Source organism: Emydura macquarii, unplaced genomic scaffold (genome assembly GCF_026122565.2).
Source record: "Emydura macquarii macquarii isolate MOO-44397 ecotype Brisbane River unplaced genomic scaffold, CSIRO-AGI_Emac_v2 contig_1045, whole genome shotgun sequence".
NCBI lineage: Eukaryota > Metazoa > Chordata > Testudines > Chelidae > Emydura > Emydura macquarii.
This window is the reverse complement of record NW_027131182.1, coordinates 14,033,058-14,050,477: the sequence shown is the minus strand read 5'-3', so window position 1 is coordinate 14,050,477 and position 17,420 is coordinate 14,033,058. Positions and strand designations below refer to the sequence as shown.

Here is a 17,420-nt window from a genome sequence, read left to right as displayed (position 1 = left end):
TGTCCCCCCCTACCCCCCCCGTCAGTCTGTCTGTATTAATCTATTGTCTCTTTCCTTGTACTTAGATTGCAAGCCTTTGGGAACAGAGATTATTTTTTCTGTTCAGTGTTTGTATAGTGCTTAGCACAATGGGATCCTGGTCCATGAGCAGGGCTCCTGGACACTACAGTTTGTAAATACAAATAACAACCAACTTTAATATTTGGGTCCTGTATGTTGTAGAGATGATCTCTTTCCCTGTTTTACCTCTATAGTTCAGATCAGTTCCTACAATGTTCTGAGAGTAGAGCACTCTCACTGTCAGGCTACTGGCTCGGGAATTTAGACTTTTATACCACTCTTGGTTTGACAGATATAGAAAAAATAGATCTTAGATGTACTTCCTAGCTCATCTGTTTTCCCAGGCTTAATCTACAGAGACGGAAACATAGGAATGAGGCGTTTCAACTTTTAGATTTAATATGCTACGAGTTCTTTAAACAATGACACAGGGTCAGACTGAATATTTCTATATATATTTACAAGTGTTTGACACATATATGCACTTACAGCCTTCCCTATGCTTTTTTAAATAAAAAATAAATAACTTGACATGGAAAGTACAAATGCTTTCTCATTGTTAAATTAACATTTTGGTGTCATCTATGTGAACATCATAACAAACAAATATACAAAATAATGTCTCTTTGGCATCAGACAATGTTTACAATGCCAAAAATTAGAATAGATAAATGTATTCTTAGTATCAGATAGCTAAAACAAGCAACTTTACTTTAGATTATTAATATGAGGTAGTATAAATCTCCTGCCATATATTCTGTATATTAGGATTCTCTGTGACAAATCATACCTTCAAATTAGGTAGCCTCCCTCCAACACTGGCCAATGCCTTATATTACGCTTCAGAGAAAAGTGATAAAATCCTTTATTTTACCTATACATTGCTGGATGAAAAAATCCTGCCTGAGCCCTGATTTTGCCTTTGAAGAGGATAGTATCATATGGACTTGTATATATTTACTTTCTGATCCACCAGTTCCTCATCAAAAGCAATGTTGCAATTCACAAGGTCAGCTTGGTGAGCAGAATTTTTAGTTTTGATTCCCAACAAAATCTATACAAGTTCATTTACTCTAGGAAGTAGGATACTATTCAATATAATTAAGGATAAAAATGTGTTTACAGACATCAAAGTGATCTCAAAGTGACCATACCAGTATTCGTTCAATAAGCATGTCATAATACTGCTCAGCAAGCTGAGGTCGACAGAGCACAAACCGGCCAAGCAATTCCACAGCCGCTTCTCGTACACTAGTGGAGTTATCCATTAACCGTCCATGAACACCTCGTTGCATATCCAACTAAAGAAAACAAAAGAAAACACAAATGCAAAGTATGGAAAAATAGAATTTCTTTTAAATGTGAACAGAAGAATGTATGTACATTACAGATCATTTCCTTTTTTACCCTGGCTAGAATGCTGGGGTCAACAGCAACAACCTCAGACAAACACTTCATGGCTTTTGTTCGAACAGCAATTGCATTTTCACCAAGCACACGCAGAATCTAATAAGAAAACAAAAGAGATATTTTATTTGCTTTTAGAAAATAGCAGTCAATATTTAATGAAAGCAAAAATACAATGAGATAACATGAAAAGTCAAACTAAAATGAGAAAAATCAACTACCAAAAATTTAACACATTTTAGAAAGGGAGGGGGGATACATGTGAGTGATGCCTTTCCTGCACTGGGACAATGGAGCCTGGATTCTCCCTCACTATGATGAGCCATAACCCAAATATTGGTCCATATGGGGTCCATCCCTTTATTTTAGCTTTGCTTTTCCTATCCACATGTGGCTTTCTTAGCCTTCAAACGGGAGTAGGATTTGTGCATCTCAACTTTGAGATGGTTCTGCAAGTGGATCAAAGAAAATAATGTGACCCATAGCATTACCTGGATCTCAAATGTGTCACCATGTTAGTGCTCCTGCCCCCAGCCAGAAAGAAGGAATATTAAAGTCACTTTGTCAACTCATGACCATCAGCATGATAGAACCATGCACTGCAGGCAAATGATTGAGCTGGTTTGCATGCCCGACTTAGAATTTGAACAGTTATATAAATTATCCATGAAGACATGTTTTACAAGATCATGTTCCCAATCAGGCATGCATTTTAGATATAATCTTTGAAAACGTTTCAACATTTTGTAGTTATCTTTTTATTATGCCCATCAAGTTGATGGCTCTCATAAAAAATTATGCACAAATTAAAAAATATATGTACAGTATGGTATGTATAATATACATGCAGGAAAAAAAATAAGCACATGTGATATCAATAAATAATATGAAAGTATGTGGTGTTATCATGGCCTATTAAATACCTGTGCTCAACAATGAGCAGATATTGCACACTACCCCTTAAGTGTTTGGAACCAGGAAACCAACCGTAATTCACAGCACTAAGACTTCTGGCACAGTTTACCTGTGTCAAATAAATATCGAAGCTCTGGGCAAACGGCCTCATAGAGGCCAAGTAGCGAACAATCAAGCAAGCATCTTCATAGTCCACAGTATCAGAATTCATCCTGTAACAAAATTAACACAATACTTGATAGTTATTTATTTAAAAATGAATAAAAATGCTTATAAGTCAAATGAGCAAATTACAAAGAAAACCAACAATTATTGAAACTTACTTTAATGTACTGAACTGAGAGGGTGCCGTTCTGATGATACCGCGAAGAAATTTTTTGCGGCCTTCCGCTCTGTGCATGATTTGTCCCGTTGTCTCAACTTCTTTTGCATGGTGAGTTCCTTCAGATGAATCCTCATCCTTCTGAGATTTCATTGCTTTCTCTGTCTCCATAGTTGTGTCACGGAACCACTGAGCTATATAAAATTTCCGAGAAAACTGGAGAAATGCAACAAAATGGGCAGAAAAAACAAACCACAGAGCGATTATTAATAATTCCTTTTCAAGTTGTGAAGAAGTTAAATTGGGTCCAGGCAGGTATCAGCCCCTGTGTTCAACTGCTATTCAACATTTCCTTTTGAGACTTGGAAGACAGAGTGGAGAATGTTAGTCTAAAACATACAACAACACAGAAAAGAATCGAGGAATTATAGTAGATAAATAGTATAAGTGGATGTATAGCATTTATGAAAGTCAATCTGAATGCATCAAATACCAAGTAAACAGCACATTGAGGACAAAAGATAGGAGTGTGTGCTCTGTCTAGAATGTAAGTATCGTCAACCCAGGACTATTATAAGCATTATGACAGAAATCCAGAAGAATGGGTCCACTATGATTTCAACTACATTAAGGGATTCATGCTATGAACAGTTTTGGGACTAGCTTGAGGGTGTAACCAAGGCACCAGTATGTCTGTTCCAGAGTCATGAGAATTAATAAACTATTCCTTTGATGAAGTTATATTTATATAGATTTAATAAATTCAGAAAATTGAAATTTACCAGTAATGACGCATCAGTCTCTGTGTTTTCATCTAAATAATCTAGCAATGCCTTTTGCAGCTGCTGGATTTCATCTTCCCCTCCTGAAACCTGTAATATGTAGCAAGATACATTCAGAAGATATAATATCTCAGTGCAAATATGATCAAGAAATCATTATATACACACATGCATATAAATTAATGTAATGTAAGAGCACACAATTAATTATGTTGACAATAATTCCAAACTATTCAGATAATTTTTATAAATCAATTACCAATAAAACTGCAATACCCAAACCAGATTATATATGAAGGATATTGTCCAGCTAGGCCATGAGGAAGATAGGAGACACTGGATGTGATTTAATTAGGTCGCAGTTATTCTTAAATGTCACAGTACCTGGCAGATAAAAGTGTACAGTGCAGGTAATTCCATAATCATTTACATATACCTGAACATGAGCGATAGGAGCACTGAACTCCCTCTGCTCCCCATTTCTACTCCTTTAAAGAACACCTCTTTAAATCCTTCACCAAACCATTTTATCTGAGTACTATAGAGTACTTGCAATGGACATCTGCCCCATGCCTACATAACGAGTTGCAACAACATAGCCTGACCCCTTTTCATATCTGCCCCCACCCTACTGTGGAGAAGGCGAGAAAACCCCATCCTGTCTTGGTCAATCTGTCGGAGAGCAATTGTATTCTGTAACAGAGAGCCACCTAGTAGCTAAATGCCTTGAGGTGAAGCACAAAGATGTTCCAGTGAGTTATATATCCCATCTCTCGGGTGAGCAGATTCACTGTCAAGAGAAGTTGAAGAAGCTGTTGCTAAGATATGTGAACCAGCTCTCTGAACCGTATCTATCTCGGCCACGATGGTGTTATAAAGACAGCTACCAATTTCTCCTGTTTCAACTTGTGCAGGACTTTGAGTAGTAATGGCATCAGGGATAAGCATATAGCAATATGCTGTGCTAATGGTGCTGCAAGACAAGCTGTGCACACGCGATCTCATAGGTAGTGCTGATGGAAATCTCCGATCTGGGACGTGCCAAACACCGGGAGTAGAGCACCCACTGGGACACACATCTTGAAGAACCTCAGTTATGCACAAGGTAAGTAACCTTCTCTTCTTCGAGTGGTGTCCCTGTGGGTGCTCTACTCCAGGTGACTCTGGAACAGTGCCCTTCATTTAGCGGAGGGGACTTCTGAGTTGTTATGATCAATGGATGACACTACTGTCAGATCTATGGCAGCATCTGATCTAGAAAACTGGTCGATGGTGTAATGTTTGCTGAAAATATCCACCGAGGCCCAGGTAGCTGCTCTGCATATGTCTGCTATAGGAATGTTATTAAGGAAAGCTCTGGATGTGGACATTGCTCTGGTGAAGTATGTTTTGACTCCTTGAGGAGGCTGTACGTTCTTTAAATTGTAGCATGAGCGAATTCAACCTGTTATTCATTTTGAAAGTCTCTGGGTAGATATGGCAGCTTCTTTAGATCATTTTGCTATAGACATGAAGAGTTTCATTGTCTTTGTGAAAGGTTTCTTCCTGTCTAGGTAGAATGCTATTGCACACCTAATGTGTGCATTAATGCATTTTGTGCATTACTGTATGCTTTCGGGAAGAAAGTAGGTAAATTGATTGATTGATTAATATGGAATGATGAATTAATTTTTGGTAAAAATTTTGGGTGGTCGTAGCATGATTTTATCTTCACAGAAAACAGTGTAGGGTGGATAGGCCATAAATGTCCTGATTTCTCCTACACATCGGGCAGATATTATGGCCACTAAGAACGACACTTTCATGAACATATGAATAAGGGAGCACGTCGCCAATGGTTTGAATGGAGGCTTGGTAATGGTACGTAAGACTAAGTTTAGGACCCATGGTGTCGTGGGTGCATGAATATTTGCGTATATGTTTTGGATACCGGTGATGAAACACTTGACTATTGGTAAACAGTGTCTTGTCCCCCATTTTAGGTGGAAAGCAATGACAGCCACCAGATGAACTTTGATGGAATTCAGTGATAGGCTTGACTTTTTGAGTTCATGGATATATTCCAGGACCATCAGATAAGGTGCAGATACCTACCACCACCATTTCATATGGAGATTGGGGAACTGAAAGAGACCCCTTTTAGAACAGTCTTCTATACTGCTCAGTGCAGAAGCCTTAGAATCTTTACAGGTATAGAGAGAAGTGAACAAATTCTTTCTTCCTGGAAGAATAATTTGTGCTGAGTCAGTTATGTAGAGGTCTCATTTGATGATGTGCACAGGATGTGAGTTAAACTGACAGAGTCATGAGACCCATAAGTCTCAAAAAGGACTGAACAGACTTTGGTCATATAGTTGATAAATATTCTGAATCTCCATAAGTTTCTTCTCTGGTAGAAATACAGCTGCCACAGAAGCATCTAAAGTGGTTCCTATGAAAGTCATCCTTGGGTGAAGTTACAGCCAATTTCAGACTCCTGATCCTTAAGTTTGGGAGTGAAACTGGGATCAAATAAGTTTGAAATGACCACTGAACTCCAGGCGTGACTATGCCTGATCCAGTCAGTGGTCCAGGAAAAAAACCATGTAAATCCATAGCATTTTAAACAGGCAGCCTAAAACAAGGTATTGTGTGAACACTCATGGCATGATGGAGAACAAAAAAGGAACACCCTGTACTGAAAACTGCTGCCTACTTTTTAGAAATGGAAGTAATTCTAATGAGCGGCACTGATAGAAACTTGGGAATACATATCCTCTAAACAGAATTCCAAACCAGTCCTGATGGCACAAAAAAATGTTGACTTCATCATTTGGAAATTGAACCTACTGCTATACTAGTTTCATTCTCTCTAATGCCTGTGCAAGTAGCTCTAATTCAATCAACAGATCTGCTCCTTTTGTGTGTTCAGACACATTTTCTGACTTCAATGACTAAAATGATTTTTACTCGTCTTAAGAGAGTGGAGTGAGAGAGATTCTATTCCTTCATGTGCATCATCATCACACAGTAGAACAGAATTGTTTAGTAGTTTTAACTCCATGAAGATAAAGGGCTGGCACAGGAGCATCTGAGGCCTAATATGGCCTGCAGAATCCTTACTACTGAAAATCATGTGAGAGGTTGAAAAAGCCCAATCTTGAGTCTCAAAATCCAGGATGAGTTTATAGGGCTGGTAGCTAGAAACACATTTTTATTTATCAGGCGAGTACATCTTATGAAGAAGTCTCAGAAAGATAATAAAGATGGAATCTCCAAATGCCACTTTTACATAGTTACTTTTCAGAGTACAATAGCACTTCAGATATTTTAAATGTCTCCATCTGTTATCCAAGTACCAAATCATATGGATCTTACATATACCTGTTTTAAAATCCGAGCTATAGATCCTTGATCCATTTTGCTAGTTACCGCATCTTTCCTCAATCTTGCGGCTACAGTTCCAAGATAATCAAGCGATGCCACTCTCAAAGCCATCTCTGTAGACTTGTTACTGAACTGATGAACCTAACAGAAGCAGGATAAAATGTTAACTACTCATTTCTGTACCTGCAGTGCTTTTCATAATATACTATTTGTTCTTATTCAGGAATTCATCAAATAATAAACTGAATACATTATATAATTTACAATAACCACATATTTTTTGCAGCATTGTTGTAGATGTGTTGGTCCCAAGATATGAGAGAGACAAGGTAGGTGAGGTAATATATTTCATTGGACCAACTTCTGTTGGTGGAAGGTATAAGCTTTCAAGCTCCACAGAACTCTTCTTTGAGGAAGGAAACCAGAGTGTCTGAGCTAAACAAGTCAGAACAGACTGTTAAGCATAAGGGATTAACACATGTCCTGGCAGACAACTTAAAATGAAGAAGGCAATTGAGGGTTAGTAGGCAGTGAGGGTATACTACAAATTGTTGTAATGAGCCATAAAACCAGTCTCTGTGTAAGTCCATGGTTTTAAGTGTGTAGCAGAGTTATGAATTTAAATTAATAAAAATATAATAAAAGATACTATCTCACCACCTTGTTGCTCTAATAACCACATATATAATATCTTAACATTAATATCAAATTCATCTCCTTCATCACTGAGCCCCTCCCAGCAAAAATATTCCTGAGATTTTTTTTAAATGGAACTTCTGATCATATAACTAGAGAGGATGCTTTTTTTTTTTTTTTATAAACAGTGGAATGGCACTTATTTATTTATGTAAATATTAATATTACATTTATGTAACCTACCTGCCACATGTACATCAATGAACTGCAAACTGCTATCCAGCTGGCTTAATCAGGGGCATGACTATAAATTATTTGTGCTATTGTCTACGAACAGGTCCAAATTACTGCTTTACTCTGGTAATATATGTCTGCCAATGCCACAACGTGACTCTTGAATTTCAGACATTCCACATCAGCTACAACGTTTAATTTATTTATTTGTATCATAGCATTTTCTGACTATGTTAATGTGCTATACTTGCGAGAAAACTAAACTACTGAATAGTAATTTACTGAATTGTACTATATAATCAGCCTAGAAAAGCGATCATATATAAATATCTGTAGATGTTGGTGCATTTTACCCAATATGAGTGTCTGCAGATATTGGTTCGGAATTTAAATGTGAAAAATATCCCTCATAGAAGAATGTAAGTGAGCTCAACTGAGCAACAGAGACCATCGCGTCACTTTTTTCAAATTACCTGTATAATACAATTTTCCAACCTAAACTCCACTATCTGTATACTATTTAGTATATTATATGATATATTGATATACATCAGCAGAAAGTTCTTAAATGAAGTATGAACATCATATATTATACACAAACATTTAAAGATTAATCAAAGATTATGTAAAAATAAATAAGTTTTCATTATGATGAAAAGGAATCATCATCATGGCAAATCCCAAAGGAACATAGATGGTCTGCAGATTGAGCGCCACCCATATCAATCTCTTGCCAGATCTTTCTGCCATCTGACTGGATGTTCAGTCTCTGTCTGTCATTGCCAATTTTATTATGACAAAGCCAGAATACCTATGTGACATTAGACCTGGTCATTCCACTATCACTATCAGATCTTTATCTTGAGACAGCTTTTTGAGAAGATGGCAAAATTTAATAAGCAATGTGCAGCACTTTTTATCATTATAATAACTTGGAAATGCTGTAGTCTCTTACCAACAACCTTCCTAATAAGCTAAGTAACAGCTCAGCAGCAGGCCATTCTGGCTTGTTGACCGTGGAAAGAAGATCTTGAACAAAGTTCTCAAACAGGGGCCTATAATCCTCTTCTCCTTGTTTGCTACCACATCTGTTTAAATGAAAACAATGAAAATTTTATAATCATCATCATCTACTAAAGAGGGTCAACAACCTTATTTGTTCCAAAAATACATCTATTTCTCATCTATTTCAGATAGACCTGAAATGTCAAAAGAAAGAATCATCCTCATCTAGCTGTTTTTCAACAACACATCCTATAAAGAAGAGAGTAAAAGTAGTTAAAACTTCATATCGAAAAGTAGGACACACGAGACTAGCCCTTTCAATACTCCACACTACAATGCAAGAGACCTAGGATTCATTTCCTGCTCCAGTCTCTTGTTTCTTTATCTAGCACTGATTCCAAGTACTGGATACACAGTTTTCTTAGTATTTAATGGGGATGTTAATGTATAATAAAAATTATACCAATTTTAGAAACTTCTCACATATTGACTACAAATTCTACATATGTGCTGACTCCTATATCTCCTCCATGAGTAAGAAATAAGGCCTCAGTCTATTTTGGTGAATTTGGTAGTCTGGCACCTGACATGAATGGATGTCGAATGGATGAGATAAACCTGAAGATATTGCTTGTATCTGCAGGATGAATACATTAGATATAATAGCGTTTCAAGTCTGCATACAGACGATGTATAGAGCAAATTAGGTCTCTCTAGTTCATACTGGAATAGTGCATTCAGAAGGTATTCTCTCTCAACTCAGTCTCTGGCCTGAACATAAAGAGTGATATGAAGTATGGTATCTCTGGCCCATAAATGGCAGGTGCAGTGAAGAAAGATCAAATCAGAATCTGGCATGTGATGATCTGACAGTGTTTCAGAGGTATATACCAAACATTGAAGATTCGCAGTCATAAGGAAGTGTACAAATAGATTAGTTAGGAGTAAATGAATTTCTTACCAAAACATGGAAGTGGGGTGGGATGAAGGGTCAGAGTGAAGAATATTTACAGAAACTTCAAATTTCCTTGCACTATAAAGTAGAATCTTTTTGCTTTAAGATCTCAATATTCCCAAACTTAATTTTAGTTTAATAAAAGAAGTAGGTTAATTCCTTTATACTAATTCTGATTAGTTGTTATGGCAGTACAGTATGCCCTAAATTATTTAATCAATAAATCATGTTTCTGGTAAATAATGCAACACCTCTGGTGAAAGCTGAAATTTTCCTCTTCTATTATATTTATATTATAAGCTATCTCCTGCAGATTCACAAATGTAAAAACAGCTCTCTATAGAAATTTGCTGCATAAGAAGTTCTGTGCAGAGAGCTAACTGTCATGGAATTTTAAACTATTTGCAAGTTTCTTTAGCTGGAGCTATTTGTTATATGGAAGTGACTAATTTTTCCAGATTTTCTTAAAAATTTATAGGCTTGAACTAGATTTCAGGTGCTTGCAATTGCAGGTTGCAGATTTTATAAATGTTATAAATTTTTATAGAATTTTAAAGATTCATGAAGAAATTTTAGTGACTATCAAGACTTGTTGAATCTTTAAGAAGTTCAAAATTCAAAGCTCCATGAGAAAGTTCCCAGTGGGGCTTAATGAATAAAATAAACATGAATTTTCTTTTTAAGATAGAATTTCACATAAAAGTATTCCTAAAATGAAAAATCTCTTTTCATAATGTCCTACATTTAGAAATACCATGTCCAATTAAAACTCCAACTTTCTCCACAAAAATTTCTTTTGATTAAAATTTCAAAACATTAGGAAGTACCAAATTTCAGTTTATAATGGAGTTAAAATTGTAATTATGAACCACACACAATAAAACACAACTAAAGATGTGATAGCACTTACTTCTTAAGGAAAATGGAAAGGAAGTTTTGTGCTGTTCTCATGGCTGTTTCATATGAGTTAGTAATAAGGACATCTTGATCCACCTAAAAACAACAGCAAAATTAATTTGTTGAATGTATAATAATATATGAAAACATGACCTCCAATCCAGCATTTTCAGTGCATCGTGTTTTTATGCAGGACATACATTAACACTGGTCCATGGCTAGACCAGTGTTACAAAACAAGTACATATGCATACACTTGCATGAAACAGTTGCATATCTCTTTAAAGGATCTTACTTTTTTGTTTGACTCCTCTTCTGAATTGGAATCCTTCTCAACTGATGGCAGGTGCACAACACACTGAATAAGCTGTAGAACCAGTGCAGTCACCATCTGAATATACATAGGCTCTCCATCAGTATCACTACTGTTTAACCTGTTGGCGAAAACAAACATCATGTCCCTCTTAACTGTAATGATGATAGAAAGGGCTTTTAACCCTAACTCCTACCTACCTAAATTATTAAAACCTGAGAAACATGTTCTCTGGGAGTTCTAAACGTCTACCTAGAACTTTACCAACTAATCCACTGCAAAGGAAGAAAACAAAATATAATAAACTCCATTCTTGTGAGGTCCATAATAAGTTTATTCTATCCTATATAGATTATTGTACAACTCTCATCACAGTATCATCTGAGCTGCTTCCAACAGCGCATTAAGTGACATGATCAACATCTATCATGTGTTTGTACTCAAAATATTTTGTTCTCATGCTAACTCCAAAGCAACAGATAAAATTATTCCCTTATCTATGACATTATTAAATCATGAAGGTATAACAAGTCATTTTGGTATGATAAAATACTACTTTTCATTTTACAGTGCCTTCCTTAACGCTCTTAAAGTGCGTGATATGTAACAATATGTAAGGGGTATCACTGTAAGAAAACTGAAACAACCATTTCACACCATAAAAAAAAACATTTTAAAGTTTATCTGACCATGAGGGAAAAATTAAAATATAAAAATTAAATGCCAAAGTTCCTTCAAGAGGAATTTTTGCCACCAGGACAAATTGAAACCGTGGTAATCTTATTCAAAACTTAGATTCACTTGAAGTAGCAAGGAAAATTACCAGATCTTTATTATTTAATCAAATATTATTCCCTCTACTCTTCTCTTTTTATATGATCCAGCATATAAACCAGAATGCTGAATATGTGACATTAGCATTTGCTATGACAAACAGAGGTCAAACACAGAGTTATGACTTCAGGAGCAATTAGACATGCTGGGTGAAGGAGAAAGCTCTTGTATAACACAGCTGAACTGGAACAGCCACACAAGGCTAATTTAAACCTCTCTGAGATTTAGACTTGTCTGCATGAGATAGTTTTTGCAGAATATATTTTTTACATTAACTTTTGCAGAATAACTCTCACAAAACAAGTGTGCCCATGCAACTAGCTTTAAACTACTTTGCTTTGAGTCAGTATGTCCACAGAACACAGTTTTTTCATAATAAGCACACAGCACATAGCCCATAGTGAACTGTCCTTCTTCTGGGGTCTCTGTATTCTGGGATTATTGTCATGGTGCATTGTGGGATACCCACAAGAAGCCATCACAATTCAGAGACTTGTGAGGGGGAGTGAAACTAGCAAATTCCCATGATTCATCTGTCTTTTGCAAATTAGTGCAATTCTCAAATTGCTGTTAGCCAGCATGGTGGAAAGAAACACTGCTGTGAGCAGTGATCCTGAGTCATTTGGGAGGCTAATGCACTTGCATTTGTGGTCATGGAGCTGGATGGCTTTTGGAGTCAGCTGCTGCACCCATTTAGATGGAAGAGAAAGGTTAAATTGAGCAGCTACTAGTGGATGAACTTTTCCTGGATCAGCTTCACTTGGTGGAGTTACCATTTCGGGCCAGGGAAACTAGCACTGACTAGTGGGAAAAGATAGTGTTGCAAACCTAGAATGACCAGTAGTGGTAGCAGAATTTCAGGCTCAGCTACTTTCCTAGAGATCTGTTCAGAGTTTACCCCAGGACTGCAGCAGCAGCACACCACTCTGACATGTCTCTTCACCATCGAGAAGCATTTGGCCATTACCATTGGATGTTTGCTACCCTTGATTGCCATTGATCAGTGGCTAACCAGATCGGTGCTGGTAGATCAACTGTCCGGACTGCTGTCGTGGAGACATGCTCTGCTATGAAGAGGGTGCTGATGCCCCTGGTCGTAAAGCTTGGCAATGCACAGTTTCTTGATAGATTTGCACAGCTGGTAGTTGCTAACTTGTACTTGGGCTATTGATGGGATCCACGTGCCTATTCTTTGCTCCTCACACCAGGACTCAGAGTTCACCAACAGAAAGGGCTATTTTTCCATGGTGCTCCCAAGGCCTGTCTGGTCACCAACATTAATATAGACTGGTCTGGAAAGTTCAGGAATGCTAGGATCTTCAGAAACTTTAGAGCAGGGGTGTCAAATACACGGCCCGCATCTGGCCCACGAACCTTTTTGATCCGGCCCACGTTCTGACACATTTCTCTGCGTATGGCATTGCCACTTTAAGAGATCTGTCAGCGGAGGGCATTGCCACTTTAAGAGAGTCTTAAAGCGGCAATACCTTCCTCCGCAGAACCCCACTACCGAAAAACAGAAGATGCTCTGAATTTTTCAGCGGCGGGTATCGCGCCTAGAAATCTCTTAAAGCGGCAATGCAGTCAGCCGGCAACAGGGTCTCCCGCAAAATCCCGCCGCCGAAAAGGGGTGATGCCACGCCGCCAAAAAGGGAAAGATGGCCCCAATTTTTCGGCGGAGGGAATTGCATGGCCCCTGTGAAGGTCAGTTTATGAGAATTTGGCCCATCACCATCATCGAGTTTGACACCCCTGCTTTAGAGACTCAGCTTATCCCTCTGCTTCTCTGGTTTATGAAGCCTTACTGGAAATGTCTCCATTGCAGCTGGGTGGTGTGATTCCCAGTGCAGGCAGACAGACTTGCGCTAGCTCTGTTTGAGCTAGCACACTAAAAATAGCAGTATGGCTGTTGTGGCCCCAGTGATAGCTCAGTCTAGCTGCACCCAGGTCTCTCGGTCTCAGTTCGAGTGATTAGCTGCCACCCATTCCACAATATCCACACTGATATTTTTAGCAAGCTAACCTGAACCTCATCCTCACTGTGGTTCAGGGGATGTTTTCATGGAGATTGGAACTCTGCTTCTAAAGTCCTAGGAGAGTGGTTGCTGCCCTGGGCCAAAGCTGGTACTGAGACAGAGCCTCTGTGCAGGTGGTCTGGCCTCCTGAGTATCCATCATATTTGTGGGATGGGCTCCACATTCTTTTCCATGGAAAGGTAATCTTGCCTCCCAAGAAGAAAATGTGATGGGAGCTCTGTGAGGTCATCTTCCCAAATTTTCTTCCAGAACTCCTTCCTTGCAGGTTTTATCAGTGGGGAGGATTACATGGCTCCATGTATCCAGATTCTGAAAATATCCTGCTTGAAACTTCTATTTGCATACCTTCACTTAGGCTCACTTATTCTTCTAGCTAGGTACTTAATTGCATGTTTGTGTCTCTCTCTGTTAGTGTCCCATAAATAGTAAAAAACCAAGCACAGATGCAAGTAAAGGAAATGCAGATAATTACCATGGAAACAGATTCCTTGTCCTATAACTGTGCCACTTTTCCTCCCATTGTAACAGCTCTTTCAGGAAAAGATAAATCATATTCGTAGAACCGTTTTCTTGATCTCATTAAGAATTGAATGCATCTTGTGGAATTGTAGGTTTTTATAAAAATCATTAATAGACAATGTAAAATCTAAACCCCCTACATTTATATACTTAAAATGATATTATGTAGAAGTTAGTCATTTGTGTCAGAGATTACCTGAAGTTTCTCAAACTTCTTTTGCTTGTTGGCAATCTTGCAAGTGAAGTGAAAATTTCTTCCAGTATCAACTGTCTATGTTTTTCATACCTTGAGAACACCTGTTAACAATTACAGGATTTAAAACGATATATGTAAGTAGTGGTTATGCTTTACAGAAAACCAAAATAGCATTATATTACCTTTTTTTTTTCAAAACCAACTGCTTTCTATATTTGTATTCATACAAATATTCACAACCTGTTTTTGATGACAGGTATTTTTATCTTCAAGTGACAGACAGGTATCTGAGTAATGCAGTGTTTTTTTCAATACATGGGGGCAGGCAGTTCAGTTTAGCTATTCTTTGTTTAGACAGACTTTGCTTTTATAAGCACTGAATATATTGCCTTTGCAAAGATTGACAATATAGTATGTAACAAACTTGCTTCTAAAACTGAAAGCTTTCTAAGAGGGTTTTTTTGTTTTCAATATATAATTGTCCTTAAAATGTTATTTTTTATGCATCACTTTACAACATGGATTTCCCCCCACCCAAATTTTCAAAAGAAAACAATTTCACATATTCAGATGAAAAGTATAAATTGCTATTCCTAGCTCTGGATCTTATACTAATGCAGACCTCCAGAAATTTTGCTCATGAAAAAAAATTAAATAAACCTGGAAACTACATTAAGGAAAATCATATTGCTAGGTTTCTTTGAGAACAGGACAGGAGACAGTGAAGGTTTTTTCATACTATTATTAAAAACTAAAGTGTGCCACTTAAAAAAAGGCAGGGATAGAGCTTTGATTTTTATTCTGTGATCATATTATATGAGCATGTTTCACTGTTGAGAAGGCCAAAAGAGCTCCTGTATGATAAATATAGAAAGCACAGCCCTTAGTATGTCATACTATGGTTTGAAACTAGCACAAAAAATAGTTTTGCTGTATAGTCTAATTATTCTAATCAACATGATTTAGAATCCATCTTTGTTCAAACATGTTTACAGCCATGACTGTCAGAGAAATGGTGAAAAATATAGAGACGAAACATGCATTTTCATCTCATGACATGCATTTACTGTAGGTACAAGATGTTATTTATTTATTTTTACCAAGTCCTTAACCAGAAATGTTAAAAAAAAAAATCCTAGTTTTCCAAGATCGTTGTTCTACCTGTGTGAAATTCAAGGTAACTCAAAAGCAAAGTCATAGCCAGCTTTAAATTTCTTTGCCTTTGCTACTTTAAGTTAGAATATTAACTTCATTTTCAATATTTATTTTGTAAGCCTATTTTATCAAAATACATGTATTTATTTTAAATAGAAAATGTTGTTCTGTCTAAATGCAGACCTTACAACCTACAAAATGTAAACTGTATGCAGTCTCTAAAAGGATTTGTCTACATAGGGACGTAGCCCGGAATAGGTAATTCAGTGAATGGAGACAAATCACAATGTAGTGATGTAGTGCAGAATAACATAGTCCACACAGGAAGTAGCTGTGGAAAAACTACTGTGCTTTAAATTCACACTGTAGCTTATATTACAATAGCTTCCTCATGTAGACAAGTCCTATCATTATTATGCTGAAGAAAGGAAAAAACAGAGCAAGGTATGAAAAGAAATGGGTTCTCCAAGTTCAAATAAACATGCAAGTGATTTAATGTAAAAAGTGAAAAACAAAACAACTATGCAAATAAAATTGGATACATGACTTCTTCTGCTGGGTTGAACTTCCTTGAATTTTGTGTGTTTCAAATGAGGTAAGAGTCACAATCCAGCCAGAACTATGCTTTCAAGTCCAGTTCTACTCTGATGTACAACTACAAAAATGACACCTTTTTACTCAACAGATCTACGTCTGTATATTCAGTTACTTCTAAGTACATTCAAATATCAATAAACAGTGAGATGAGGATGTCATAGGTTTTTATGTTGTAAATTCAAGGACAAAAGAAACAAACAGAGTTAGGTATGAACACAGTGTAGGAAGTTCTACTTATTTGAGATGATTTTCTTAAAAATTACATATATAAACTGATTTGAATACAATATTTGGGGGACAAAATTGTTTACAGTCTTTTTAGTTACAATACGATATATTTGAAGTTTTATTTTAATTATAATCTCATAGACAAAGACACAACATTACAAAATTATTAACCTAATAAGGTACCGGTTTTTTAAATTCACATTTTGCTAGTTTTTTTCAGAGTTTTGTTATTTTCTTTTAGTTTTAGTGGAATGTCCCATTGGATTTCAGAAACTAATCTACAAACCAAAAAGGATCAAATAGATTAAATAATGTTTCTCCACTCTGATGTAAAAAATATACAATGCGCAGAATAAAATGAGTTCAAAATTCAAATTTTTTACTAGAATGGAAAAAATGTGCACTGGTGGAGAGATGAAATGGATGAACTAATGTCTCTTTCCATGTGTATGTTTTATTTTTAAACAGCAATATCACTAAATCCTTAAGCTTGTCCATAGGTTAAAGAAGTACTCACTGCAGTCACTAGTTTGATGGCACATAACTGGAGCTCACTGACATTTTCTACAAAAAAAGGTGTTATTCCCATTGAGGATACCTGCCAACAGGAGGAAATGACAGTAAATACATATTATTGCCACTAAAATGATATGTAAGCACTTTGATGTAACCGGATGCACACATTAAATACATACACTGCTTTACAGGTATATCTTGTTTGCTATTGGTAAAACGATATTATAATTTTAATCTTAATTTTATAATGAATTCACTAAAGACTTTCACTCTGAATATTAAATGTTTCTCTATTTAGGTAGTCTACATTTTTAATAGTGTTATTTTAAAAATATTACACATTTTAAAAAAACTACACATTTTAAGATCACTAGCAAGATAGTCAAAATAATGAAGCTACAGTATTCTGACTATAGAGCAGTCACTTTGGTGATTTACCTTAGCTGA

General features: G+C 36.6%; 1 protein-coding gene across 7 annotated transcripts in view; it reads right to left on the bottom strand.

Annotated features, from left to right (window-relative positions):
- NIPBL (NIPBL cohesin loading factor) overlaps positions 1–17,420 on the bottom strand; it is a 281,327-nt gene that overhangs the window by 47,060 nt on the left and 216,847 nt on the right. For all 7 annotated transcript variants that reach the window (XM_067545538.1, XM_067545537.1, XM_067545539.1 and 4 more), the window contains 11 exons: positions 16,975–17,055; positions 14,478–14,578; positions 10,875–11,013; positions 10,593–10,675; positions 8,678–8,810; positions 6,850–6,993; positions 3,487–3,576; positions 2,706–2,920; positions 2,492–2,594; positions 1,468–1,566; positions 1,215–1,361 (listed from right to left, as the gene is read on the bottom strand). In XM_067545538.1, coding sequence (XP_067401639.1) covers positions 1,215–1,361; positions 1,468–1,566; positions 2,492–2,594; positions 2,706–2,920; positions 3,487–3,576; positions 6,850–6,993; positions 8,678–8,810; positions 10,593–10,675; positions 10,875–11,013; positions 14,478–14,578; positions 16,975–17,055 — 1,335 coding nt within the window. The remainder of the gene's footprint in view (positions 1–1,214; positions 1,362–1,467; positions 1,567–2,491; positions 2,595–2,705; positions 2,921–3,486; positions 3,577–6,849; positions 6,994–8,677; positions 8,811–10,592; positions 10,676–10,874; positions 11,014–14,477; positions 14,579–16,974; positions 17,056–17,420) is intronic.